Source organism: Salmo salar, chromosome 22 (genome assembly GCF_965601325.2).
Source record: "Salmo salar chromosome 22, fSalSal1, whole genome shotgun sequence".
Taxonomy (NCBI): Eukaryota; Metazoa; Chordata; class Actinopteri; order Salmoniformes; family Salmonidae; genus Salmo; species Salmo salar.
This window is the reverse complement of record NC_138312.1, coordinates 37237732-37263907: the sequence shown is the minus strand read 5'-3', so window position 1 is coordinate 37263907 and position 26176 is coordinate 37237732. Positions and strand designations below refer to the sequence as shown.

General features: G+C 43.9%; 1 protein-coding gene across 5 annotated transcripts in view; it reads right to left on the bottom strand.

Moving 5' to 3' along the window:
* Nucleotides 1-16226: 16226 nt before the first annotated feature.
* LOC106583331 (engulfment and cell motility protein 2) overlaps nucleotides 16227-26176 on the bottom strand; it is a 32241-nt gene continuing 22291 nt past the window's right edge. For all 5 annotated transcript variants that reach the window (XM_082967584.1, XM_014167394.3, XM_014167396.3 and 2 more), the window contains 11 exons: nucleotides 25312-25434; nucleotides 25063-25182; nucleotides 24738-24842; nucleotides 24380-24488; nucleotides 22431-22567; nucleotides 21986-22149; nucleotides 21704-21816; nucleotides 21447-21554; nucleotides 20973-21055; nucleotides 20662-20739; nucleotides 16227-18249 (listed from right to left, as the gene is read on the bottom strand). In XM_082967584.1, the coding sequence (XP_082823710.1) occupies nucleotides 18049-18249; nucleotides 20662-20739; nucleotides 20973-21055; nucleotides 21447-21554; nucleotides 21704-21816; nucleotides 21986-22149; nucleotides 22431-22567; nucleotides 24380-24488; nucleotides 24738-24842; nucleotides 25063-25182; nucleotides 25312-25434 (1341 nt within the window). In that variant the 3' untranslated portion in view covers nucleotides 16227-18048. The remainder of the gene's footprint in view (nucleotides 18250-20661; nucleotides 20740-20972; nucleotides 21056-21446; nucleotides 21555-21703; nucleotides 21817-21985; nucleotides 22150-22430; nucleotides 22568-24379; nucleotides 24489-24737; nucleotides 24843-25062; nucleotides 25183-25311; nucleotides 25435-26176) is intronic.

Below are 26176 nucleotides of genomic sequence, written 5' to 3'. Positions count from 1 at the left end.
GACACCTACAGCACCCGATGTCACAGGAAGGCCAAAAAGATCATCAAGGACAACAACCACCCGAGCCACTGCGTGTTCACCCCGCTATCATCCAGAAGGCGAGGTCAGTACAGGTGCATCAAAGCTGGGACTGAGAGACTAAAAACAGCTTCTATCTCAAGGCCATCAGACTGTTAAACAGCCATCACTAACACAGAGAGAACATACAGACTCAAATCTCTGGCCACTTTAATAAATGGATTTAATAAAGGTATCACTAGTCACTTTAAATGACGCCACTTTAATAATGTTTACATATCCTACATTACTCATATCATATGTATGTACTGTATTCTACACCATCTACTGCATCTTGCCTAGGCCGCACGGCCATTGCACATCCATATACACTGCTCAAAAAAATTAAGGGAACACTTAAACAACACAATGTAACTCCAAGTCAATCACACTTCTGTGAAATCAAACTGTCCACTTAGGAAGCAACACTGATTGACAATAAATTTCACATGCTGTTGTACAAATGGAATAGACAACAGGTGGTAATTATAGGCAATTAGCAAGACACCCCCAATAAAGGAGTGGTTCTGCAGGTGGTGATCACAGACCACTTCTCAGTTCCTATGCTTCCTGGCTGATGTTTTGGTCACTTATGAATGCTGGCGGTGCTTTCACTCTAGTGGTAGCATGAGACGGAGTCTACAACCCACACAAGTGGCCCAGGTAGTGCAGCTCATCCAGGATGGCACATCAATGCGAGCTGTGGCAAGAAGGTTTGCTGTGTCTGTCAGTGTAGTGTCCAGAGCATGGAGGCGCTACCAGGAGACAGGCCAGTACATCAGGAGACATGGAGGAGGCCGTAGGAGGGCAACAACCCAGCAGCAGGACCGCTACCTCCGCCTTTGTGCAAGGAGGAGCAGGAGGAGCACTGCCAGAGCCCTGCAAAATGACCTCCAGCAGGCCACAAATGTGCATGTGTCTGCTCAAACGGTCAGAAACAGACTCCATGAGGGTGGTATGAGGGCTCGACGTCCACAGGTGGGGATTGTGCTTACAGCCCAACACTGTGTAGGACGTTTGGCATTTGCCAGAGAACACCAAGATTGGCAAATTCGCCACTGGCACCCTGTGCTCTTCACAGATGAAAGCAGGTTCACACTGAGCACGTGACAGACGTGACAGAGTCTGGAGACGCCGTGGAGAACGTTCTGCTGCCTGCAACATCCTCCAGCATGACCGGTTTGGCGGTGGGTCAGTCATGGTGTGGGGTGGCATTTCTTTGGGGGGCCGCACAGCTCGCCAGAGGTAGCCTGACTGCCATTAGGTACCGAGATGAGATCCTCAGACCCCTTGTGAGACCATATGCTGGTGCGGTTGGCCCTGGGTTCCTCCTAATGCAAGACAATGCTAGTCCTCATGTGGCTGGAGTGTGTCAGCAGTTCCTGCAAGAGGAAGGCATTGATGCTATGGACTGGCCCGCCCGTTCACCAGACCTGAATCCAATTGAGCACATCTGGGACATCATGTCTCGCTCCATCCACCAACGCCACGTTGCACCACAGACTGTCCAGGAGTTGGCGGATGCTTTAGTCCAGGTCTGGGAGGAGATCCCTCAGGAGACCATCCGCCACCTCATCAGGAGCATGCCCAGGCGTTGTAGGGAGGTCATACAGACACGTGGAGGCCACACACACTACTGAGCCTCATTTTGACTTGTTTTAAGGACATTACATCAAAGTTGGATCAGCCTGTAGTGTGGTTTTCCACTTTAATTTTGAGTGTGACTCCAAATCCAGACCTCCATGGGTTGATAAATTGGATTTCCATTGATTATTTTTGTGTGAGTTTGTTGTCAGCACATTCAACTATGTAAAGAAAAAAGTATTTAATAAGATTATTTCATTCATTCAGATCTAGGATGTGTTATTTTAGTGTTCCCTTTATTTTTTTGAGCAGTGTATTTATATGTACATATTCTTATTCATCCCTTTAAATTTGTGTGTATAAGGTAGTCGTTGTGAATTTGTTAGATTACTTGTTAGGTATTACTGCACAGTCAGAACTAGAAGCACATCTGCTAACCATGTGTTTGATTTGGTTTGACTTAACTCGCCCTCATTCACTTCCATTTCATGGGAAGTGTTTTTTCTTCTGACCAATCAAGTGTTTTCATTCTGGAATGCACTTTCACGTTTCACAGGGTTTTGGTCTGGAAGCTTTCCAATGTGCTAAATATGGATCAAATTTGTTGAAAAATACTAGCTAAATATGGATCAAATTTGTTGAAAAATACTAGCTAAATGATATTCACAGAATTTGAATGATACAGAAAGGTGTTGGGTATAGTATAACTGCTACAAAGCTGATGATAGCTAGCTAGCATCTTTTCTATTAAAAGTACATGGCTGGTTAGCTAGCTGGCTAGCATTAGAGCCTTCTGGCTAGCCTGTATCTAGTGGTCCTTTACATTTTTTTATTTTTTTTATTTCACCTTTATTTAACCAGGTAGGCAAGTTGAGAACAAGTTCTCATTTACAACTACGACCTGGCCAAGATAAAGCAAAGTAGTGCGACAAAAACAACAACACAGAGTTAGACATAAACAAACGTACAGTCAATAACACAATAGAAAAGAAAAATAGAAAAATCTATGTACAGTGTGGGCAAATGTAGAAAATTTGGGAAAAGACAAAGTCCATATTATGGAAAGAACAGCTCAAATAAGCAAAGAGAAACGACAGTCCATTACTTTAAGACATGAAGGTCAGTCAGTGTACCTCTACACAGCCAATCTGTGAATAGCACACCCAACTACCTCTTCACCATATTGCTATTTATCCTCTTGCTCTTTTGCACCCCAGTATCTCTACTTGCACATCATCATCTGCACATCTATCACTCCAGTGTCAATGTTAAATTGTAATTATTTCGCCTCTTTGGCCTATTTATTGCCTTACCTCCCTACTCTTCTACATTTGCCCACACTGTACATAGATTTTTCTATTGTGTTATTGACTGTATGTTTGTTTATGTGTAACTCTGTGTTGTTGTTTTTGTCGCAATGCTTTGCTTTATCTTGGCCAGGTCGCAATTGTAAATGAGAACTTGTTCTCAACTGGCCTACCTGGTTAAATAAAGGTGTAATAAATAAAACAATTAAAAAAACAGTAGCTAGCCCTCTACACCACCTTACAAACAAGAACCAGCAGTTCGACTGGGACGATGACTACATGGCAGCATTCGCTGAACTACACCACGCACTTATCAAGGCTTCAGTCCTGGCATACCCAACCTCCAGCACCCATTCATTGTGGACACAGATGCCAGAAATGTGGGCATTGGTGCGTTCTTTCACAGGATGATGTAAATCATCCCGTAATTTTTGTCGGGGAATACTTACCCCTTATGTGGGGGCAATGTAGCTGTGCCAACCTATTAGAGGATCTGGAGGTGCGGCCTTGGGTTAGCTATGTTTGGACAGCTGTGGGTGTAAGTGTCATGCCAGTTCATGTATCATGTTGTACACTGCCATGGATACACTTCAGGAAGTAAATCTAAGCAAATTGATGTATTCAATCCACTAATACTAAACATGTGCATTTAACATAAAAACATCTCTATATTCAGTATTTCGATTGCCGACAAGGTTAATTTGAGCTATGGTCAGCGCCATTTTAAATTGCCACAGTAATGACTGATGCCAGTGCGTCACTGGCAGGAATCAGCAAATTGTCTGTGGTATTGAGTTTTCGTGCAGAGAGTGAATCGAAGTGAGTGAGGTTAGGGGCGGACAACGAAGATGTAGTAGTAATTCAAATATGAAGTCTATAGCGCCAGGCTGTATGAATTGGCTCCAAAAAAAATCCCTCTGTAAACTACCATCGGCTGCCCAAGGACACACTTTTGAAGAAGTGGCTCAATGTCCTGAAGAGGAAGGACGTGCCAGCTCGAGCTAGCAGGATCTGCAGACAGCATTTTGTGGAAGCAGACTTCCCAATGAAGGGCCCTTTCGATGCAGCAACCGGGAGTTTCAGAATGGAAAGGAGTCATAGGCCTAAGCCCTCTGCTTGCGCCTCCTTTTTAAATTGAGGGTTATGGAGTAGGGGTTACCGACCTACCAATTTTGTTGGGGGTGTGTTATAGGCCGCCCAAGCAGAATGCATTCTATGAAGGTCTTGAAATTGTGTTGTCAAACTGTAATGATTCCCTGTTGAAGGAAATAATTTTGTTAGGGGATTTCAATAATGATGTCTGCAAAAAGAATAGCCCAACCCACAATGTATTTATGCACTTTTGTAGATCACTTGCTCTGACCCAAATGATTAAACATCCCACCAGGATATGTGAAACAGTGCAAAGTACAATTGACTTAATATTGGTGTCTGATAAATCTAAAATATCGCAGAGTGGAGTAATAGTCTATGGAATCAGTGATCATTTTATTACATTTTGCACAAGGAGGATTTTTAAAGATATATTTAAGTGTCACAAAACCGTTAGAATCAGAGGACTCACAAAATACTGTGTAGAAAGGTTTAGGGAGGAAGTGGGTAAAATTGACTGGTCACCTGTGCTAGATAGTGTAGAGGTAGACAGTGCCTGGGAAGCCATTAAATGTAGATTCCTTGATGTGGTGACTGTGATGGCTCCCATTAGACTGGTCAGGGTAAAGCAGAGATCTAGCCCTTGGTTTAATCATGAGATTCTAGAATCTATCCAAGCAAGGAATGAGGCCTTTAAAATTTTTAAGAACTCTCAAGAGCAGCATGATTTTGTCCTATATAAACGTCACAGAAATGAAGCACAGAGGAGGGTGGATGAAGCTAAGAGGGGTTACTTTGCTGAGAAAATCATTGAAAACAAAAATGACCCTAAAAAGCTTTGGAAATCATTTAAGGAACTAGGCTGTAGTAGTACTATCAAAAACAAACTAAACAGTATTGGACTGAACATCAAAGGGGAGATGGTATATGAAATAGCAGAGGTTGCCAATGAATTCAACTCTTTTTTTTACTTCTGTTGCCTGTAAGCTGGTTAGCAAGCTGCCCACCAGTTCTGGTTTGTATGGAAGCAACCAAGTCAAGAAGTATTATGTAGAGTTAGGAGTTCAGCCAAACTCTTTTTATTTTACAATGGTAGCAACAGCCAAAATAGTCAGTATGCTGGCAGAGCTTAAATGCTCCAAAGCCACAGGCCTGGATAATATTCCTGCAAGGTTTCTAATAGATTCTGCTGAGCAAATTGGCCCTTGTATTACGCATATCGTTAATCTCTCTCTTGAACAAGGCAGAGAATTGTACATGCGCCAATGTATGAATATGTTAACAAACAGGGTCTAATGTATGATTTTCAGTCAGGTTTTAGAAAAACATACTCCACTGATTCATGTCTACTTTACTTGACTGACTTCATCAGGAAAGAGATTGATGAGGGAATCTATGTGGAATGGTACTGCTTGACCTACAGAGGGCCTTTGATACAGTTAACCACTGTCTCCTAATCTCCAAACTGGAGGCACTGGGGTTAAGCAGTATTCCTCTAGGCTGGGTAAAGTCCTATTTATCAGGAAGGGAGCAAGTAGTAGAGGTTAATGGTTCTCTGTCTCAGGCAAAACCAGTGACTTGTGGCGTTCCGCATGGGAGCGTGCTTGGGCCTCTGCTGTTTTTATTGTATACTGCTCAAAAAAATAAAGGGAACACTTAAACAACACATCCTAGATCTGAATGAAAGAAATAATCTTATTAAATACTTTTTTCTTTACATAGTTGAATGTGCTGACAACAAAATCACACCAAAATAATCAATGGAAATCCAATTTATCAACCCATGGAGGTCTGGATTTGGAGTCACACTCAAAATTAAAGTGGAAAACCACACTACAGGCTGATCCAACTTTGATGTAATGTCATTAAAACAAGTCAAAATGAGGCTCAGTAGTGTGTGTGGCCTCCACATGCCTGTATGACCTCCCTACAACGCCTGGGCATGCTCCTGATGAGGTGGCGGATGGTCTCCTGAGGGATCTCCTCCCAGACCTGGACTAAAGCATCCGCCAACTCCTGGACAGTCTGTGGTGCAACGTGGCGTTGGTGGATGGAGCGAGACATGATGTCCCAGATGTGCTCAATTGGATTCAGGTCTGGGGAACGGGCGGGCCAGTCCATAGCATCAATGCCTTCCTCTTGCAGGAACTGCTGACACACTCCAGCCACATGAGGTCTAGTATTGTCTTGCATTAGGAGGAACCCAGGGCCAACCGCACCAGCATATGGTCTCACAAGGGGTCTGAGGATCTCATCTCGGTACCTAATGGCAGTCAGGCAACCTCTGGCGAGCACATGGAGGGCTGTGCGGCCCCCCAAAGAAATGCCACCCCACACCATGACTGACCCACCACCAAACCGGTCATGCTGGAGGATGTTGCAGGCAGCAGAACGTTCTCCACGGTGTCTCCAGACTCTGTCACGTCTGTCACGTGCTCAGTGTGAACCTGCTTTCATCTGTGAAGAGCACAGGGCGCCAGTGGCGAATTTGCCAATCTTGGTGTTCTCTGGCAAATGCCAAACGTCCTGCACGGTGTTGGGCTGTAAGCACAACCCACACCTGTGGACGTCGGGCCCTCATACCACCCTCATGGAGTCTGTTTCTGACCATTTGAGCAGACACATGCACATTTGTGGCCTGCTGGAGGTCATTTTGCAGGGCTCTGGCAGTGCTCCTCCTGCTCCTCCTTGCACAAAGGCGGAGGTAGCGGTCCTGCTGCTGGGTTGTTGCTCTCCTACGGCCTCCTCCACGTCTCCTGATGTACTGGCCTGTCTCCTGGTAGCGCCTCCATGCTCTGGACACTACGCTGACAGACACAGCAAACCTTCTTGCCACAGCTCGCATTGATGTGCCATCCTGGATGAGCTGCACTACCTGAGCCACTTGTGTGGGTTGTAGACTCCGTCTCATGCTACCACTAGAGTGAAAGCACCGCCAACATTCAAGTGACCAAAACATCAGCCAGGAAGCATAGGAATTGAGAAGTGGTCTGTGCAGAACCACTCCTTTATTGGGGGTGTCTTGCTAATTGCCTATAATTTCCACCTGTTGTCTATTCCATTTGCACAACAGCATGTGAAATTTATTGTCAATCAGTGTTGCTTCCTAAGTAGACAGTTTGATTTCACAGAAGTGTGATTGACTTGGAGTTACATTGTGTTGTTTAAGTGTTCCCTTTATTTTTTTGAGCAGCGTATATTAACGATATGAAAGATGCTTGTTCTTGACGTATTTTTCTTTATGCGGACACTTCTGGTGTCTCACAAAAGTAAAACTATGTTGGAGAGCATCCTAGGTCATCTGAAATCAGAGTGGAGTTAGGGGGTGAGGTGCTGACTACTAAAACCTCTGTTAGCTACTTGGGACGTATCCTTGATGGAAGCTTGGGAGGTGTGAGCATGGCCAATAAGGTGCTAGGGAAGGTTAATGCCAGGACTAAGTTTTTTGGCTAGAAAGTCCAAGCTGCTTGATAAGGACTCCATGAAAGTGCTAGCTACTGCCCTCATTCAATGCCATTTTGACTATGCTAGTACTTCCTGGTTTGGGGGCTTATCTAAACTTATGAAGGGGAAGCTCCAGATAGCCCAGAATAAGCTGATCAGGGTAGTATTGAAGGTGAGTCCATGTACTCACATAGGCAGGAGCTGCTTTCAGGAACTAAACTGGCTGCCTGTTGAGGCTAGGGTGTCCCAGATTAGACTAGGTTTGGTTTACAGGAGTATTTATGGTCCTGCGCCATGATATCTAAGTGATTACTTTCCTCGTGTTAGGGATGCACACAATCACAGCACCAGATCAGGTGTTGCTGATGTGTGCTTATACAGGTTCAGGAGTAATGCTAGGAAAGGTACTTTCTTGTATACTGGAGCCTCAGAATGGAATGAGTTGCCTCTGCCTATAAAAACAACATCCTCTCTGGACAGCTTTAAAAATAAAGTAAAAATATGTTTGATGTCTTCTGTGCCCATATGAATAAGCCCTATGATGTAACTGGAATGATGAGATAGATGTTCTTCTTCTATGTTTTGTTTTATTATTTCACTGCCATACTGTGTTTGATCTTGTCTAGCCATCTTGTCTCAAGAGGACCACAATGGAAATAAGTCCCAGACTTTATTGTGTGTTATCCTCAATGATTTTACTCGTGTGCATGTATGGTTTTTAAGTTTTACGTGTGCTTGTTTTTTTTATGGTTTAATTAATAAACTAAACGAAAAAAAAAATATCAACATCGCTTACTTTGGAGTCAAGCAAAAGCGACTGAACAGAGGAGGCGACGCGAGTCATTGTAATGGAGCTGAGGTAACGGTAACCGGTCAGTACTGTTGTTGACTGGGCAAGCGTTAGACACTGGAACACTTTGTTGCAACTCTAGTTGAAAGTAACTATCAATTTGCGTCTTAAGTGTTTTGTGTAACATCACCCAGCAAATAATGTTAGCAAGCTACTCAACCGCAACTAAAATTGCAACACAGTTTATCCGTGTACCCCTGTTATTTGGTAACGTTAGTTACTGTATCTAGCTTCCAGCTCAGATAAACAAGTACTGTCATACATTTTGTTGACAGATTCGGTTTTGTAATGTTTTGTTAGCTCCACCTCATTTAGCTAGACTGAAGTAGACATAGCTAATGTTTGCTGAAAATTAAATGTCCCTGTATTTGCTGTGTGTGTGTGGGTGTGTTTGTGTGTGTTGACAAAGCATACAAGACAGGTAGGTTGCCAACTGATATATTTGGGTTCAGTTGTCTTAACAAAACGTTTGTTTGTTTTCAGGATGACATCTTCATCCCTGAAATTGTTTTAATCCTGGAGGAGACTGTGCAGGAGGCAGAGGGGGTACATGCAAATCCATGTTATTTCTAAGACTATTGTTTATTTCAAGTATATGCAGTGATTCTTGAATATAACTATAGCCTAATAGATGCCTTAATTGTTTTCTACCAACAGGAAAGAACAGTTAGTACGGCATGCTAAACTGACCCCTGGGTGCCAGAGTGTTCCTGTGCTGCGGTGGAAAAGAGGTCCACCGAGGCCATCACTATAGAGCTCGGGCCCAGCTAGATTACGCTCACGACCATCAGTATACAACCGAGTCCTGCCCCTATACGCCACAGATGGAGCTGACGGAGAGTGAGATCAGTGAAGACCATAACTCGCTGTATGAACCTGAGAGCTCAGAATCACAATCATCACAGTGCGAGCCAAGATGTACTATAGATCACTTTGGGGGAGTAGGATCGTGTTCCGAAAATGGAGAAGGAACAGGCCATTCAACAGCGAATTCAAAGATACACTCATCCATAAAGGGAATCGGAGTGGAATTTTTACTCGTTTCAATGGATGTGTTACCTTGTCCCGGTTCTGCTGTTTCGACTCTCTCTCAACCTATGAATGCTCAGCTATGAAAAGCCAACTGACATTTACTCCTGAGGTGTTGAACTGTTGCACCCTCTAGTCTATAACCACTGTGGTTATTATTTTAATGTAAAAAAGGCTTTTGTAAAATACATTTGATTTTACATTTGATTTTACACTACTGTTATTTTTCACTGTCTTTTTACTGTTGTTTTTATTTCTTTACTTACCTATTGTTCACCTAATACCTTTTTTGCACTGTTGGTTAGAGCCTGTAAGTAAGCATTTCACTCTAAGGTCTACTCTACACCTGTTGTATTCTGCGCACGTGACAAATAAACTTTGATTTGATTGTTCGCTGTGCTGGATGCTGTGTACTAACTGTCTGAGTGATGGGTCATTTATATAGTATCTGTAACATATTTTGGTGTGTATTAAATCTGCATCTTAACTTCTTAAAGTGGCAATCAGCATTAGAAACAATAACAGTGTTTCCCTGCTCCTCTTTCGGTAAAAAGCTGAGGGATGAGGCTGGAGAAAAGTAACCACTCAAATTCATAGCAGAGCTATAGACGCAGGGACTGACCATCCATGATATCAACATTGTAATACTGTTTCTATGATCTGTTTCCACTACCATGTACCCAGTTCGCTTTGGATCAAGGCATCTGCTAAATGGCATATATTATTAAAGTCTACTTTGACCATGCCATTCCAATTCCTTTCCAATAGATGGCAGCCAAAGCTAGTTGAAGTCACTAGTCTAGCGACAGGGACACGGAATTAGTGCGCACTAAAAGTAGCTTTATCTTCCAATCAAGTTTATTTGGTTACGCTTGAACCTGTTGTTATAGTGGACAAGCTAACTATTTTTACATGGGGCGCAGGCATTAGGTATATGTCTCAGGCTAGGTTAGATTTACTAAATTAACTGGTTTTATTCAAACTTTTATTCAATGCCTTTGTTTCTGCCTATGCGCGCCTTTAAGAAGAAATGACACACGCAGGGATGAGACGCGGTACACCCCGTCTAATTCTCCCTTGTGACCATAGGGTGAACTGGCGATACCCTGCCAGCCTGTATGCTCTGCAAACAAAATCATAAGAAAAGTTAGTCTGACACCGAAATTAAATCACAATGTATTTATAATGAGCACGCCCCATTATTGGTTAGAATGAGATTTCATGAATCATGATGCCGTCTGCGATTCCTACTCTGGTCGTCTAATCTAAATGTAACTGTGTTACCAACGCGCCAAACAGAGCTGATGATAAACATCGTTATAGGATACTGATTATATATATTGAGCACCTACCTACCTACTACTGATATTAACCTTAAATAATTTATTATCAAGCAAAATGTCACTAATTATTTAACTGGCATTTCGGCTGCTGACTGGTCGAGTAACCTCTTCTGCCAGGAAGTCCTTCATAAGGATTAGTGACACGTCCAATAAATACATCGCCAGACAGACTGACAGGAACCTCTGACTGGATGTAAACAGCCATCATCCGCTGGGATTTTGTGCTGTATCGCTACCATCTCTCTACAACGCACACACTCATACTCTAGCCATTACCTGGCAGCATCCCCACTCACACCAGTTTGTGTTTGCCCACGCCGACCCTCAACCTGAGGTGTTTCAGGCGGCATATCTGTATTGTTACTGCTACGAGAACGAACTCTTTGATCTGGGGGGCAACGACAGGCTCAAACATGAATGGCTCAAGTAGGTTTAGTGGCTCCCTAACTAACATTATTTCATTCTCTGTAATAAACTCATTCTCAGACTCGGAGCTACTGGGTAAATTCAGGCATTTTGGGGAGTTCCAAAATGTTCTCTCCGGCCAGTGACGCAACAATGCAATATGGCGATTTACAGTTAGTTAGCTGGCGTTCTAAATCATAGTGTTTCCTTTCCCCTTTAATGGGACTGACATAAGTGCATGTGATACCGAAGAGCCTTTACAGTTCTATTGTTAAGACAGTCACCATTTCGTTACAATATATTCATGCCTAGAATAAAAAACTCCAGGTTTCCGTCATAAGAGTCAATTAAATAAATACATTTTTGGGGGGAAAAACTAATCCTGTGTGAATCGTCCTCTGGAATGACGCACATGCTTGGAAAATAATTATATAACACGGCAAAGAAAAGACTTATCAGCATAGAATGCAGCATGTCATCCCATGGGATCTGTCAAGGCAGTGCACAGCAGGAATATCACTGAAATATTATAGTTCGTACACATCACCTTCTATATTGTATTCTATATATCTGGCATCCTTTCACTCCCTCCTCTCTACATTCTCCTCTTCTGTCTCTGCTGCTAAAGCCACTTTCTACCACTCTAAATTCCAAGCATCTGCCTCTAACCCTAGGAAGCTCTTTGCTACCTTCTCCTCCCTCCTGAATCCTCCTCCCGCTCCCCCCCCCCTCCTCCCTCTCTGCGGATGACTTCGTCAACCATTTTGAAAAGAAGGTTGACGATATCCGATCCTCGTTTGCTAAGTCAAACGACACCGCTGGTCCTGCTCACACTGCCCTACCCTGTGCTTTGACCTCTTTCTCCCCTCTCTCTCCAGATGAAATCTCGCGTCTTGTGACGGCCAGCCGCCCAACAACCTGCCCACTTGACCCTATCCCCTCCTCTCTTCTCCAGACCATTTCCGGAGACCTTCTCCCCTACCTCACCTCGCTCATCAACTCATCCTTGACCGCTGGCTACGTCCCTTCCGTCTTCAAGAGAGTGAGAGTTGCACCGCTTCTGAAAAAACCTACACTCGATCCCTCCGATGTCAACAACTACAGACCAGTATCCCTTCTTTCTTTTCTCTCCAAAACTCTTGAACGTGCCGTCCTTGGCCAGCTCTCCTGCTATCTCTCTCAGAATGACCTTCTTGATCTTAATCAGTCAGGTTTCAAGACTGGGCATTCAACTGAGACTGCTCTTCTCTGTGTCACGGAGGCTCTCCGCACTGCTAAAGCTAACTCTCTCTCCTCTGCTCTCATCCTTCTAGACCTATCTGCTGCCTTTGATACTGTGAACCATCAGATCCTCCTCTCCCCCCTCTCCGAGTTGGGCATCTCCGGCGCGGCCCACGCTTGGATTGCGTCCTACCTGACAGGTCGCTCCTACCAGGTGGCGTGGCGAGAATCTGTCTCCGCACCATGCGCTCTCACCACTGGTGTCCCCCAGGGCTCTGTTCTAGGCCCTCTCCTATTCTCGCTATACACCAAGTCACTTGGCTCTGTCATATCCTCACATGGTCTCTCCTATCATTGCTATGCAGACGACACACAATTAATCTTCTCCTTTCCCCCTTCTGATAACCAGGCGGCGAATCGCATCTCTGCATGTCTGTCAGACATATCAGTGTGGATGACGGATCACCACCTCAAGCTGAACCTCGGCAAGACGGAGCTGCTCTTCCTCCCGGGGAAGGACTGCCCGTTCCATGATCTCGCCATCACGGTTGACAACTCCCTTGTGTCCTCCTCCCAGAGTGCTAAGAACCTTGGCGTGATCCTGGACAACACCCTGTCGTTCTCCACTAACATCAAGGCGGTGACCCGATCCTGTAGGTTCATGCTCTACAACATTCGCAGAGTACGACCCTGCCTCACACAGGAAGCGGCGCAGGTCCTAATCCAGGCACTTGTCATCTCCCGTCTGGATTACTGCAACTCGCTGTTGGCTGGGCTCCCTGCCTGTGCCATTAAACCCCTACAACTCATCCAGAACGCCGCAGCCCGTCTGGTGTTCAACCTTCCCAAGTTCTCTCACGTCACCCCGCTCCTCCGCTCTCTCCACTGGCTTCCAGTTGAAGCTCGCATCCGCTACAAGACCATGGTGATTGCCTACGGAGCTGTGAAGGGAACGGCACCTCCATACCTTCAGGCTCTGATCAGGCCCTACACCCAAACAAGGGCACTGCGTTCATCCACCTCTGGCCTGCTGGCCCCCCTACCTCTGAGGAAGCACAGTTCCCGCTCAGCCCAGTCAAAACTGTTCGCTGCTCTGGCACCCCAATGGTGGAACAAGCTCCCTCACGACGCCAGGACAGCGGAGTCAATCACCACCTTCCGGAGACACCTGAAACCCCACCTCTTTAAGGAATACCTAGGATAGGATAAAGTAATCCTTCTAACCCCCCCCCCCCCTTAAAAGATTTAGATGCACTATTGTAAAGTGGTTGTTCCACTGGATATCACAAGGTGAATGCACCAATTTGTAAGTCGCTCTGGATAAGAGCGTCTGCTAAATGACTTAAATGTAATGTAATGTATATTCAAACAAAATAGGCCTTTTATTCTTAAGTTAATGAGCAAATGCAAAGCTTCATGCACATGCCAGTCCTCTCTAGAACGCAATATTAGTTTTCCTAGTAGGACTCGCATTAATGAGGTGGTGTGTACATGTGCGCAGAGAGTCGAGCAAGAGCCAGCTCCTTCGATTTCAACCACAGGAGTCAGAGTTGACCCCAAAAATCCTGGAGTCCTTCACCCCTTACAATGACAACCCCGGGTTGTCTAATGTTGGTGGGGCATGTTTTGATGATACTCCTGAATCACTAGGATCAATAAAAACAAACATTGAGTGTACTTTTAATAAAGCTGAGATTTACTTCAAAGTGCATTTGCGTACAGCCTTTGCTTACAGTCTTTACTTACAGTCATTGCTTTCAGCCTTTGCTTACAGCCTTACACAACAACACATCTGCCACGCTGATCCTCAACACGGGCCCCTTGGGGGTGCATGCTAAGTCCCCCCTGTACTCCCTGTTCACCCATAACTGTGTGGCCAAGCATGACTCCAACACCATCGTTAAGTTCGCTGACGACACAACGGTGGTAGGTCTGATCACCGACAACGATTTGACAGCCTATTGGGAGGAGGTCAGAGACCTGGAAGTGTGGTGCCAGGATACCAACCTCTCCCTCAATGTGATCAAGACAAAGGAGATGATTGTGGACTACATGAAAAGGAGGGCTGAGCACGCCCCCATTCTCATCGACGGGGCTGTAGCGGAGCAGGGTGAGAGCTTCAAGATCCTTGGTGTCCACATCATCAACAAACTAACATGGTCCAAACACACCAATACAGTCGTGAAGAGGGCACGACAACGCCTAGTCCCCCTCAGTCCAAAAGGCTTCTTAACAGCTTCTACCGCCAAACCATAAGACTGCTGAATGGCTGATCAAATGGCTACCCAAACTATTTGCATTGACCCCCCCCCCTTTTTTTTTAGGCTGCTGCTACTCACTGTTTATTATCTATTATCAATGCAGTCACTTTACAACTACCTACGTGTACATATTACCTCAATTACCTTGACTAACCTGTACCCCCGCACACTGACTCTGTACCGGTACCCCATGTATATAGCCTCGTTATTGTTATTTTATTATTGCTCTTTTATTTTTTACTTTAGTTTATTTAGTAAATATTTTTCCTAACTCTTATTTTTCTTAAAACTGCATTGTTGGTTAAGGCCTTGTAAGTAAGCATTTCATGGTAAGGTATTCGGCGCATTTGACAAATAAAATTAGATTTGTTTTGTTTCAGATCTACACATGTGCCCACGGAGTAGAGGTTAGGGTTTCTTCTAGACAGGACAGAGCATAACTACTGGCACAATAAGCACATGCCCTAGAGCTATCCCTTATTAGGACAGTGGTTAGGAGGACGTTGATGGAATATTCTCCTAACCCACCGAAAACTGGACACAATGTTCTTGCAACGTTCCCATGAAATGTGTCTAGAACATTCATATCTTAAATCATAAGAACATGGTAACCACGTTCTGGGTATGTTTTGATATTTGACATTAAGGGAATGGTCTCTAGGAAACATTCCATGCACATCAGGAAACATACCTATGAAAACGTTAACGACCTAATGAGACTCTTGAGGGAATGTTCTCTAAAGTTGTGGGAACGTTTGTTACCTGTGTACCAAGCCTAAAATGTCTGTACTAACGTATTTCACTTCAACCCATGCCAGATATCCCTCCGGTTGTGTAATGGTGGACAAGAACTGTAACCTGATGGATGGCAACCTGAGAAATATCTTTACAAGCAAGAAAATCTAACAAAAGGTGAGTCAGATAATTGAACACTGTTGAAGTTCCTTTAAAAGTACCATCATGTGCCAGTTATGCCAGTATTTAATGGCCAACAAATATAATTTGTAGATGTCAAATTTCAAACTGGAGAATGAGGTTATGAAGCTAAATCCGTTACATAGAGAAGCAACATATTTCTACTTGATTTCATCATCTTTCTCTAGATGGAAGAATGCAGTAATCAGCTGGGCGTCCCAATGAACTGCATCCTTCCCCTAAAGGACTACGATAAGGAGGGAGATGTAAATGAGGATGTAGATGTGCTGCTGCTGAAACCTATCATCCAAATCACACATTTTGCGAAGGACTACATATGGGACCTTCAACACCAGGAGCTTGATGTGGAGCTTGATGTGGTGTACTGTTAATAACACCAAGTTGTGTCAAACTGCTTTTGAAAACATTTTGGCATTTCCAGTTTGCCTTGGATGTATTGCATCTTTTTTTGCTGTACTATAACTGAATTCTTCACAAAGATAATTGATACATTATGAATTATTTCTAAAGATATCTGATGAAATGAGGTATTATACTGTACAACATTGACTACAGTTTTGTTTAGTCGATCCTGTAGTAGATGACTGACTCTCCAATACAATGTAGAGGAGTCAATAAACTTGGATACATGCAGATATACAGTAAACACGTGTGAAAAGCTAAAGACAATTTAAAAACCCTCTTTTCCAGGCCAAAATACCATACCAGTTTAGCTTTGTATTTATTCACACAAAACACTTTTTTTAATAAGGCAACACAATATATACAGACAATGATTTACATATGAATACCATATTTAAATTTAAAGTTATTTCGTGACAAACATGTCATTCAGTACCAGCACTAGCCTGAACACAGTCATGGTTTAGCAAGTCATGTAAAAGAGTACCAGATGCTAAAGCCTCTTCAAAAGTCTCCTTATTGTTGGTGTCCATTAGAAACCCCACTTGGTTCAATGTGGAATTTTGTAGAATTCTCTAAGCAGCTACAAGCTTTTGAAAGTGATGTCTCTTACATAACATCCCTTTCCGATTGTGTACTATGAACAATGGGACATCAAATATCAAGACCCAGAACCCTTTTCCAAAGGAATGACTCAGAACAGAAACACTTTTGTTGAAATAACTTCCAATACAAGACCACTAAATCCTATTAATTTACGTACAGCGCAACCAAACTCCAATAGCATATACTGAGCACATTTCTTGTTACTTTCATTAGCTGTGTAAGATACAACAAAAACATATCCGATATTGAACATCTTGATCATTGAGGATTCATGTTAGAGACATTTTGGCAATCTCCTGACCTACTAATGCCAGAGAATATGACGGATGACTTCAGAGTGCTTGCATGGTGAAATCTCCATTTGTTTAGTGTAAACCGTCTCCACATTCAGATTGCTATTTGGCAACTGGGACTATACAAAGTAGAATAATTATAGAAGAAAAACATGTGACAAGCCTACAAATGGCTTACTGCTTGATCTGAGAGTTCTGTCTGTTGCAGAGAACAGAGTGTGATACCTAGCTTAGTCTTGCTCAATATTTCTCAATAACCACGTCACGGAAGTCAAATTAGTAGGTTGCTAGAAAGTTAGTGTTCCTTCTCTTCACAATCATTTACAAAAATATAATTATATTGTGCATAACAAACATCAATAATATAGATTAGTACTGAATGAGAAGATGAGAGGACATGGAGAGTGACTTGAAAACAACACCTTGTCCCATGAAGTACCAGTTCAAACCACACCTGGGTTCAAATGCTTCTGTATTTCATTATTTGCTATTTATATACTTGTGTTTGAGTATTTTCAAATAATGTGGCTTGAATCAACTACTTCTATTGGAAGTCTACTATGAGAGTATTTTCAAGTACTTATTTCAAATACTATTTTCAAATACCTGGGTTAAATGCATGGGAGTGTATTTAAGTCAGTGCATTTGAGATTTGTCAAATACATGCCAATATGTTCCAAGTGTATTTCCAAATATATTCCAATATTCAAGTACTTGTCTTTTCAAAGAAAAAATATCTGAATATTTACTTTGAAATGTATGTGAAAGTAATTGAGATATTTGGAATAGTATTTGAACCCAGGTCTCGTTCAAACAGATCTGGTTCTGTTGTTATGCATGAAGCAATAGTAGGGCTCAGCTGTAACTGTTCAAAACACACAGAGTTTCTTTTCACACATACAGTTGATAAGGCCATGAAATGATGTGTTACAAAACAAAATGTTAAGGTTTTTAATAAAGCTCATATCATAATAGTGATTTAAATACGATGGTACACTTATTGGTAGTACCCTGCCTGGATTATGTGGGCAGTTGGATTTCAGAGCATTAGACAAGTGACGTTGAGTTCAAGATGTAGTGGTTAGGGGATGTGTGTGGTTTCCTTGTCTTACTATACATAAACGCACACTCGCAATTATGTCCACCCACACACACACTACAGTCTTTCTCTCACTCATACATATGTAAACACAAACAGGCCTTCCACACACACACTTCTCAGCCGTAGTTGTAGGTGAAGTTGTAAGTGCTGGGCTCCTTTGGCACGGGGGGAGGGGCTTCGGGTATGGTGATGTTCTCCAGGTCCAGGAGGCGGAGCTTCATCTCCATGGAGATGAGCGTGTCCAGGTCACTGCGTGTGAGGTCACTGCCCATCTCTCGCCCCAACAACGCACACAGCCCATCAGTCCAGATACAGTACTGCTCCATGCACAAGCAGGCAGGCAGGAACACACACACACAAAGCAGACAGCAAGCACAGGTCAGATAACATACAGTACATTTGCAACACACTCACATACAGTTGAAGTCGTAAGTTAACATACACTTAGGTTGGAGTCATTAAAACTCGTTTTTCAACCACTCCACAAATTTCTTGTTAACAAACTATAGTTTTGGCAAGTCGGTTAGGACATCTACTTTGTGCATGACACAAGTAATTTTTCCAACAATTGTTTACAGACAAATTTCACTGTACCACAATTCCAGTGGGTCAGAAGTTTTCATACACTAGCAGGCTGACTACACCGCTCTCGCGATGCGTGCGCAAGCGTTGCAAAATACATTTAGAAATCTATGTTATTCAATTATTGCACCCACACTGCTCGCGCGCGCCAATGAGCGTCTGCGTTGACAAGGGCTAAAATAGAAATCAGTTCTATTTCTGACGCAGATCGCACTGCAAGTTTTGCCTTTCCCATCTCATTGGTTTATAGAAGCAGGTACCCACGTGCCATCTCCTCATTGGTTATACCCACGTGGGTGACTGAAAGACGAACGAGGTCAGTGGCGGTAATGCACCTAATTTATGAAAGTTGCCAATCGTAATATAAAGTCAAGAGAAGAAAAAGCCTGAAAGGAGGAGAGATGACTAGAAACGATTCGGTTGACCGTTTTATGTGTGGATTAATTGGCAGCGTAGAGGACCTTGTGTATTTCAGGTAAAATAACAACTCAATGTTTATATCCCAGGACAAATTAGCTAGCAACAGCAAGCTAGCTAAATAGGACAAATTAGCTAGCAAGTGCAAGCTAACTAGCTAAATTGCCATAAACGTTTAATGCTTTTCGACCTGTCCCCAAATTAATATAATTGGTTCAGAGTTTGTTCTGATACTTTAACCTGTGTGTCCTGATCGCGTTTGGTGTGGTGGGACAAAAAATACATTTATGCACAATGGCGCAAACGCGCAGCCGGTTTGGGTTCCGTGTAAGTTGACTGTGCCTTTCAACAGCTTGGAAAATTCCAGAAAATGATGTCATGGCGTCAGAAGCTTCTGATAGGCTATTTGACATCATTTGAGTCAATTGGAGGTGTACCTGTGGATGTATTTCAAGGCCTACCTTCAAACTCAGTGCCTCTTTGCTTGACATCATGGGAAAATCAAAAGAAATCAGCCAAGACCTCAGAAAGAAAATTGTAGACCTCCACAAGTCTTATTCATCCTTGGGAGCAATTTCCAAATGCCTGAAGGTACAACGTTCATCTGTACAAACAATAGTACGCAAGTATAAACAACATGGGACCACGCAGCTGTCATACCGCTCAGGAAGGAGACGCGTTCTGTCTCCTAGAGATGAACATACTTTGGTGTGAAAAGTGCAAAACAAACCCAGAACAGCTGCAAAGGACCTTGTGAAGATGCTGGAGGAAACAGGTACAAAATAATCTATATAGAGAGTAAAACGAGTCCTATATCGACATAGACTGAAAGGCCGCTCAGCAAGGGAGAAGCCACTGCTCCAAAACCGCCATTAAAAAAAACTGACTACGGTTTGCAACTGCACATGGGAACAAAGATCGTACTTTTTGGAGAAATGTCCTCTGGTCTGAAAACAAAAATAGAACTGTTTGACCATAATGACCATCGTTATGTTTGGAGGAAAAAGGGGGAGGCTTGCAAGCCGAAGAACACCATCCCAACCATGAAGCACGGGGGTGGCAGCATCATGTTGTGGGGGTGCTTTGATGCAGGAGGGACTGGTGCACTTCACTAAATAGATGGCATCATGAGGTAGGAAAATTATGTGGATATATTGAAGCGACATCAGTCAGGAAGTTAAAGCTTGGTCGCAAATGGGTCTTCCAAATGGACAATGACCCCAAGCATACTTCCAAAGTTGTGGCAAAATGGCTTAAGGACAACAAAGTCAAGGTATTGGAGTGGCCATCACAAAGCCCTGACTTCAATCCTATAGAACATTTGTGGGCAGAACTGAAAAAGCGTGTGCGAGCAAGGAGGCCTACAAACCTGACTCAGTTACATCAGCTCTGTCAGGAGGAATGGGCCAAAATTCACCCAACTTATTGTGGGAAGCTTGTGGAAGGCTACCCAAAACATTTGACCCAAGTTAAACAATTTAAAGGCAATGCTACCAAATACTAATTCAGTGTATGTAAACTTCTGACCCACTGGGAATGTGATGAAAGAAATAAAAGCTGAAAATAAATCACTCTCTCTACTATTATTCTGACATTTCACAGGATGAAATGTCAGGAATTGTGAAAAACTGAGTTTAAATGTATCTGGCTAAGGTGTATGTAAACTTCCGACTTCAACTGTACATGTCTTCAGAGTTGTATTTATTCTGGGGATAAAACGGGTTGCTTACCTCGTATTTGTTGGGAGCCACAAAGTTGAGGTTTTCATCAGGATCGTACAGGATTGAGAAGGCCTGCTCCAACACCTCCTACACACAGAACAGAGTGCACATTTCATGTCCACAACTCTAATATGAACCGCATGCACTAGAATGACTAGATATTCCATGGATGGACCCTGATCAAAAGTAGTGCACTATAAAAGGGAACAGGTTGCCATTTGGGACACAATCCATAACCATTGAGATGAATAAGAGAAAGGGCTAGTAGTTGCATATCAGTCTTACTAACAGGCATGCCCTCTGCTGGTAGGCTACAGTACCTTATTTTGTTTCAGTGCACTCTTCTCTTTCATGTGGGGACAGTCCTTCCCCGTCACCACTGACTTGATATCAGACACGGGGACTGAAGGGGAAGATTAGAAAGAGCAGGAAATTAAAAAGAGATGAAACAGGCATGTATCTAGGTCAGCCACTGCACAGTTCCACGGCTCTAGGCGTGATGTGGATCAGTCCGTTTTAAGACTTGATTGTTTGCCATCCATATCTGTGCAATATCAGCTCAGAGATAGACTGAGAACAACATGAGGTGTGGCTTATGCCTAAAAAAAAGTACAACTGAAGCCTACAACAGACCTCAGAGCTGATGCCTTTCCATGTGCTTTGAGACTTCACCTGATGAGCTTTAAGATAGACAACCTCACTCAAATCTTAAATAGTCATGATTGCACAGGACACTGAGAGCCATCACTGTAGAGAGTCAGTGGGAGACAGAGGGTTGTAGCCTGAAGACTCACTCTTGTCGGTGAGCAGCTCAAAAGGCACTTCCCCCTGGGGAGACTCGTCCAGATCTCCATAGTGCAGCACCTTGTGGTTCAGAGACAGGCGGCAGAACCAGAACTTCTCTGAGGACAAAACAAAGGACAAAGTTAGGAATAAAGACAAAGGTAGTGATCAGTCCTATGAAGTAAATCAACAGTAAGAAAATATTTGTATTAAAACTCCAGGCAAATGCTGACATATTTGTTATTGTGCATGTGTGTAAGGTTCTCACCTTGTCTGCGGCGGTTGCCAAGCTTGCGGAAGCAGCTTCCCTCACACAGGCGGTTCAGTCGCTGTTGCTTAATCAGCTCCAGTATCTCTGGCTGGATCCTCTCACGCAGTTCACTGCAACACACACACACACACACACACAGTAGGTCTCATAGTATTGAACAGCAACCAAGACAAGACTCAGGCCAGGCTAAAATAATAACATGATGGGTTAAGAAGCCAAACACAGAGGCAGGCTAATCTGATTGCCAAAGTCAAGAGTTAACGTGGATGTGGGACTGACATGATGGGTGGTGACTGGAAGTCGTCCTGGCTCATCCTCTCTGACTGGCGCAGACGCAGGATCTCAGAGTAGCTGAGGCCTCGTAGTTTCCCTTTAAGCTGGTCCAGGGACGAGGGCTTCATAGCCAGAGTACGGGTGATCTGCTCCCGAACCACCTGCATCACCTGGCCAACCAAGGGTTAGCAACACAATGGATTACCAACCACAGTCAACCACGCATCAGAGCCAATGGCTACATCCAAATTTCCACAAATTTCCAGTAGTGTGCACTTTAAAAGCATAGGATTGGTGTAAGCATTGGTTGGAGGGAGTTTCTACATTGTAAAATCCATACGAGAAAGTGTGCAAGTGCACACTTCCGGACAAGGGTGAAGAATTGTGACTCAGCCTATGCGGTTCAGAGATTCTGTGGTGGTCAAATGTCTCTAGGTGGTTGAACTCTGACCTTGTTGAAGTCCTCAGCCGTGGCCCTCATCTCCTTCCAGGTCTTATTTAGCAGTTGGATGCAGACGCAGAAGAACTCCTCCCACGCCCGGTCGTGAGTAAAGAACATGGGGTGGTAGTCGTTGCAGCCCTCATTGGCTGGAGAGAGGGAACACACACACAGTGGACGCTTATTATAACACGTGGTTGTCATGAACAGAGTGAATCAGTTATCCCTCTGACGATACATGTACAACAGAACTCATGAGGTTGGCCATTCTGATTAGCTTGGAAAGCTCCAAACAGATTGAGGCTTGCTTGAATGCCATGTCAGCCGTAAAGCCATCTGTGATCCTTGACCGCTGGCTACGTCCCTTCTGTCTTCAAGAGAGCGAGATTTGCACCCCTTCTCAAAAAACCTACACTCGATCCCTCCGATGTCAACAACTACAGACCAGTATCCCTTCTTTCTTTTCTCTCCAAAACTCTTGAACGTGCCGTCCTTGGCCAGCTCTCCTGCTATCTCTCTCAGAATGACCTTCTTGATCCAAATCAGTCAGGTTTCAAGGCTGGTCATTCAACTGAGACTGCTCTTCTCTGTGTCACGGAGGCTCTCCGCACTGCGAAAGCTAACTCTCTCTCCTCTGCTCTCATCCTTCTAGACCTATCTGCTGCCTTTGATACTGTGAACCATCAGATCCTCCTCTCCACCCTCTCCGAGTTGGGTATCTCCGTCGCAGCTCACTCTTGAATTGCGTCCTACCTGGCAGGTCACTCCTACCAGGTGGCGTGGCGAGAATCCATCTACGCACCACGTGCTCTCACCACTGGTGTCCCCCAGGGCTCAGTTCTAGGCCCTCTCCTATTCTCGCTATACACCAAGTCACTTGGCTCTGTCATATCCTCACATGGTCTCTCCTATCATTGCTACGCAGACGACACACAATTAATCTTCTCCTTTCCCCCTTCTGATAACCAGGTGGTGAATCGCATCTCTGCATGTCTGGCAGACATATCAGTGTGGATGACAGATCACCACCTCAAGCTGAACCTCGGCAAGACGGAGCTGCTCTTCCTTCCGGGGAAGGACTGCCCTTTCCATGATCTCACCATCACGGTGGACAACTCCATTGTGTCCTCCTCCCAGAGTGCTAAGAGCCTCGGCGTGACCCTGGACAACACCCTGTCGTTCTCCACTAACATCAAGGCGGTGACCCGATCCTGTAGGTTCATGCTATACAACATTCGCAGAGTACGACCCTGCCTTACACAGGAAGCGGCGCAGGTCCTAATCCAGGCACTTGTCATCTTCAGTCTGGATTACTGCAACTCCCTGTTGGCGGGGCTCCCTGCCTGTGCCATTAAACCCCTACAACTCATCCAGAACGCCGCAGCCCGTCTGGTGTTCAACCTTCCCAAGTTCTCTCACGTCACCCCGCTCCTCCGCACACTCCACTGGCTTCCAGTTGAAGCTCGCATCTGCTACAAGACCATGGTGCTTGCCTACGGAGCTGTGAGGGGAACGGCACCTCCGTACCTTCAGGCTCTGATCAGGCCCTACACCCAAACAAGGGCACTGCGTTCATCCACCTCTGGCCTGCTGGCCCCCCTACCTCTGTGGAAGCACAGTTCCCGCTCAGCCTAGTCAAAACTGTTCGCTGCTCTGGCACCCCAATGGTGGAACAAGCTCCCTCACGACGCCAGGACAGCGGAGTCAATCACCACCTTCCGTAGACACCTGAAACCCCACCTCTTTAAGGAATACCTGGGATAGGATAAAGCAATCCTTCTAACCCCCCCCAAAAAAAGATATAGATGCACTATTGTAAGTGGTTGTTCCACTGGATATCATAAAGTGAATCCACTAATTTGTAAGTCGCTCTGGATAAGAGCGTCTGCTAAATGACGTAAATGTAAATGTAATGTAAATGTGTTGAGTCCATGTATGAGAAGTGGGAGCATTGTACTCACGCAATTCTCCCACTTGTAGTATCTCACACAGCATTCGGGTGAGCTCGATAGCACAGCGTCCGAAGGGACACTCGTGTTTGTCCTCGCGGCTGCTGTTCTCTAGAACAATCTGATGTGAGAAACACACACAATGGTCACACTTGGGAAAACTGAATTTCGACCATTTGAAATTTTTTATTACTTTTTCAGATTTGTTTCGTAGAAAACCTTGTGGTAAAGGCTGCGTCTCAAATGGCAAGCTATTCCCTACATAGTGCACTACTTTTGACCAGGACCCTGGTCAAAAGTAATGCAATATAGGTAAAAAGTAGTGCCCTATATAGGGAACGGGTACCAATTGTGAAACACACAGACTCACCCTGATGTAGGTGTCCTGGTGCAGCTTGGCCAGGTAGAGCATGTTGTCCAGGGCCAGCATGCCTGGAGGGGTCTGAGTGAAGTCCATGGCAGGGTTCACATGGTTCTGGAGCGACAACCGACATGAGAGTCAATGACACAGACAGACCATAACTCCTCCTAACAACTCCTCTAGAGAGCAGCAGCTGTACCAACCCAAACAACACCTCTACAGAAGCAAACAATCCCTTTATGACCCCAAACAATCACTTTAATACATCCACACACTCCAACTCAACACCTCTAGAGAGCTATACAGATGAAAACAACCCACTAGCTGGACTCACAGTGAAGCCCAGCATCTTGTAGTCCTTGGTGTACATGGCCTTTCTCTTCTCCGTGCCACTAGGGTCATTCTCCCCATCAAACGCAATCCTGCGCAGCTCAAAAATGATGTCCCTCTGGGCCTGGAGATGGATGAGGGCAGAACATAAAAACATCAAATCAGTATGAATAGGGCTAAAATGGTTCAGCTTAAAGATTCAGGGAATGCAAAACCAGAAAATACCGCTTCTGTTAGTTTCTGGTCATTTTACCTGGTCACTGGGATCCATTTTGGTCATCATCCGTTCTTCCAGAAGGTTAAAGGTAAGCACCTGCAGCACGTACAGCTGGTGTGCCATCTCAGCTTTGATAGGTCGGTTGCCTCGGATAACATGCTGTGAAAGATGACACATATATTAGGAGTTCTGGATCTGTACTGTTTAGAAAGCATCACATTATTATGAAGGGCTGTTTAGAAAGCATCATGTTATTATGAAGAGCTGTTTAGAAAGCATCACGTTATTATGAAGGGCTGTTTAGAAAGCATCATGTTATTATGAAGAGCTGTTTAGAAAGCATCATGTTATTATGAAGGGCTGTTTAGAAAGCATCATGTTATTATGAAGGGCTGTTTAGAAAGCATCATGTTATTATGAAGGGCTGTTTAGAAAGCATCACATTATTATGAAGGGCTGTTTAGAAAGCATCATGTTATTATGAAGAGCTGTTTAGAAAGCATCATGTTATTATGAAGGGCTGTTTAGAAAGCATCATGTTATTATGAAGGGCTGTTTAGAAAGCATCATGTTATTATGAAGAGCTGTGTAGAAAGCATCATGTTATTATGAAGGGCTGTTTAGAAAGCATCATGTTATTATGAAGAGCTGTTTAGAAAGCATCACATTATTATGAAGGGCTGTTTAGAAAGCATCATGTTATTATGAAGAGCTGTTTAGAAAGCATCACGTTATTATGAAGGGCTGTTTAGAAAGCATCATGTTATTATGAAGAGCTGTTTAGAAAGCATCATGTTATTATGAAGAGCTGTTTAGAAAGCATCACGTTATTATGAAGGGCTGTTTAGAAAGCATCATGTTATTATGAAGAGCTGTTTAGAAAGCATCATGTTATTATGAA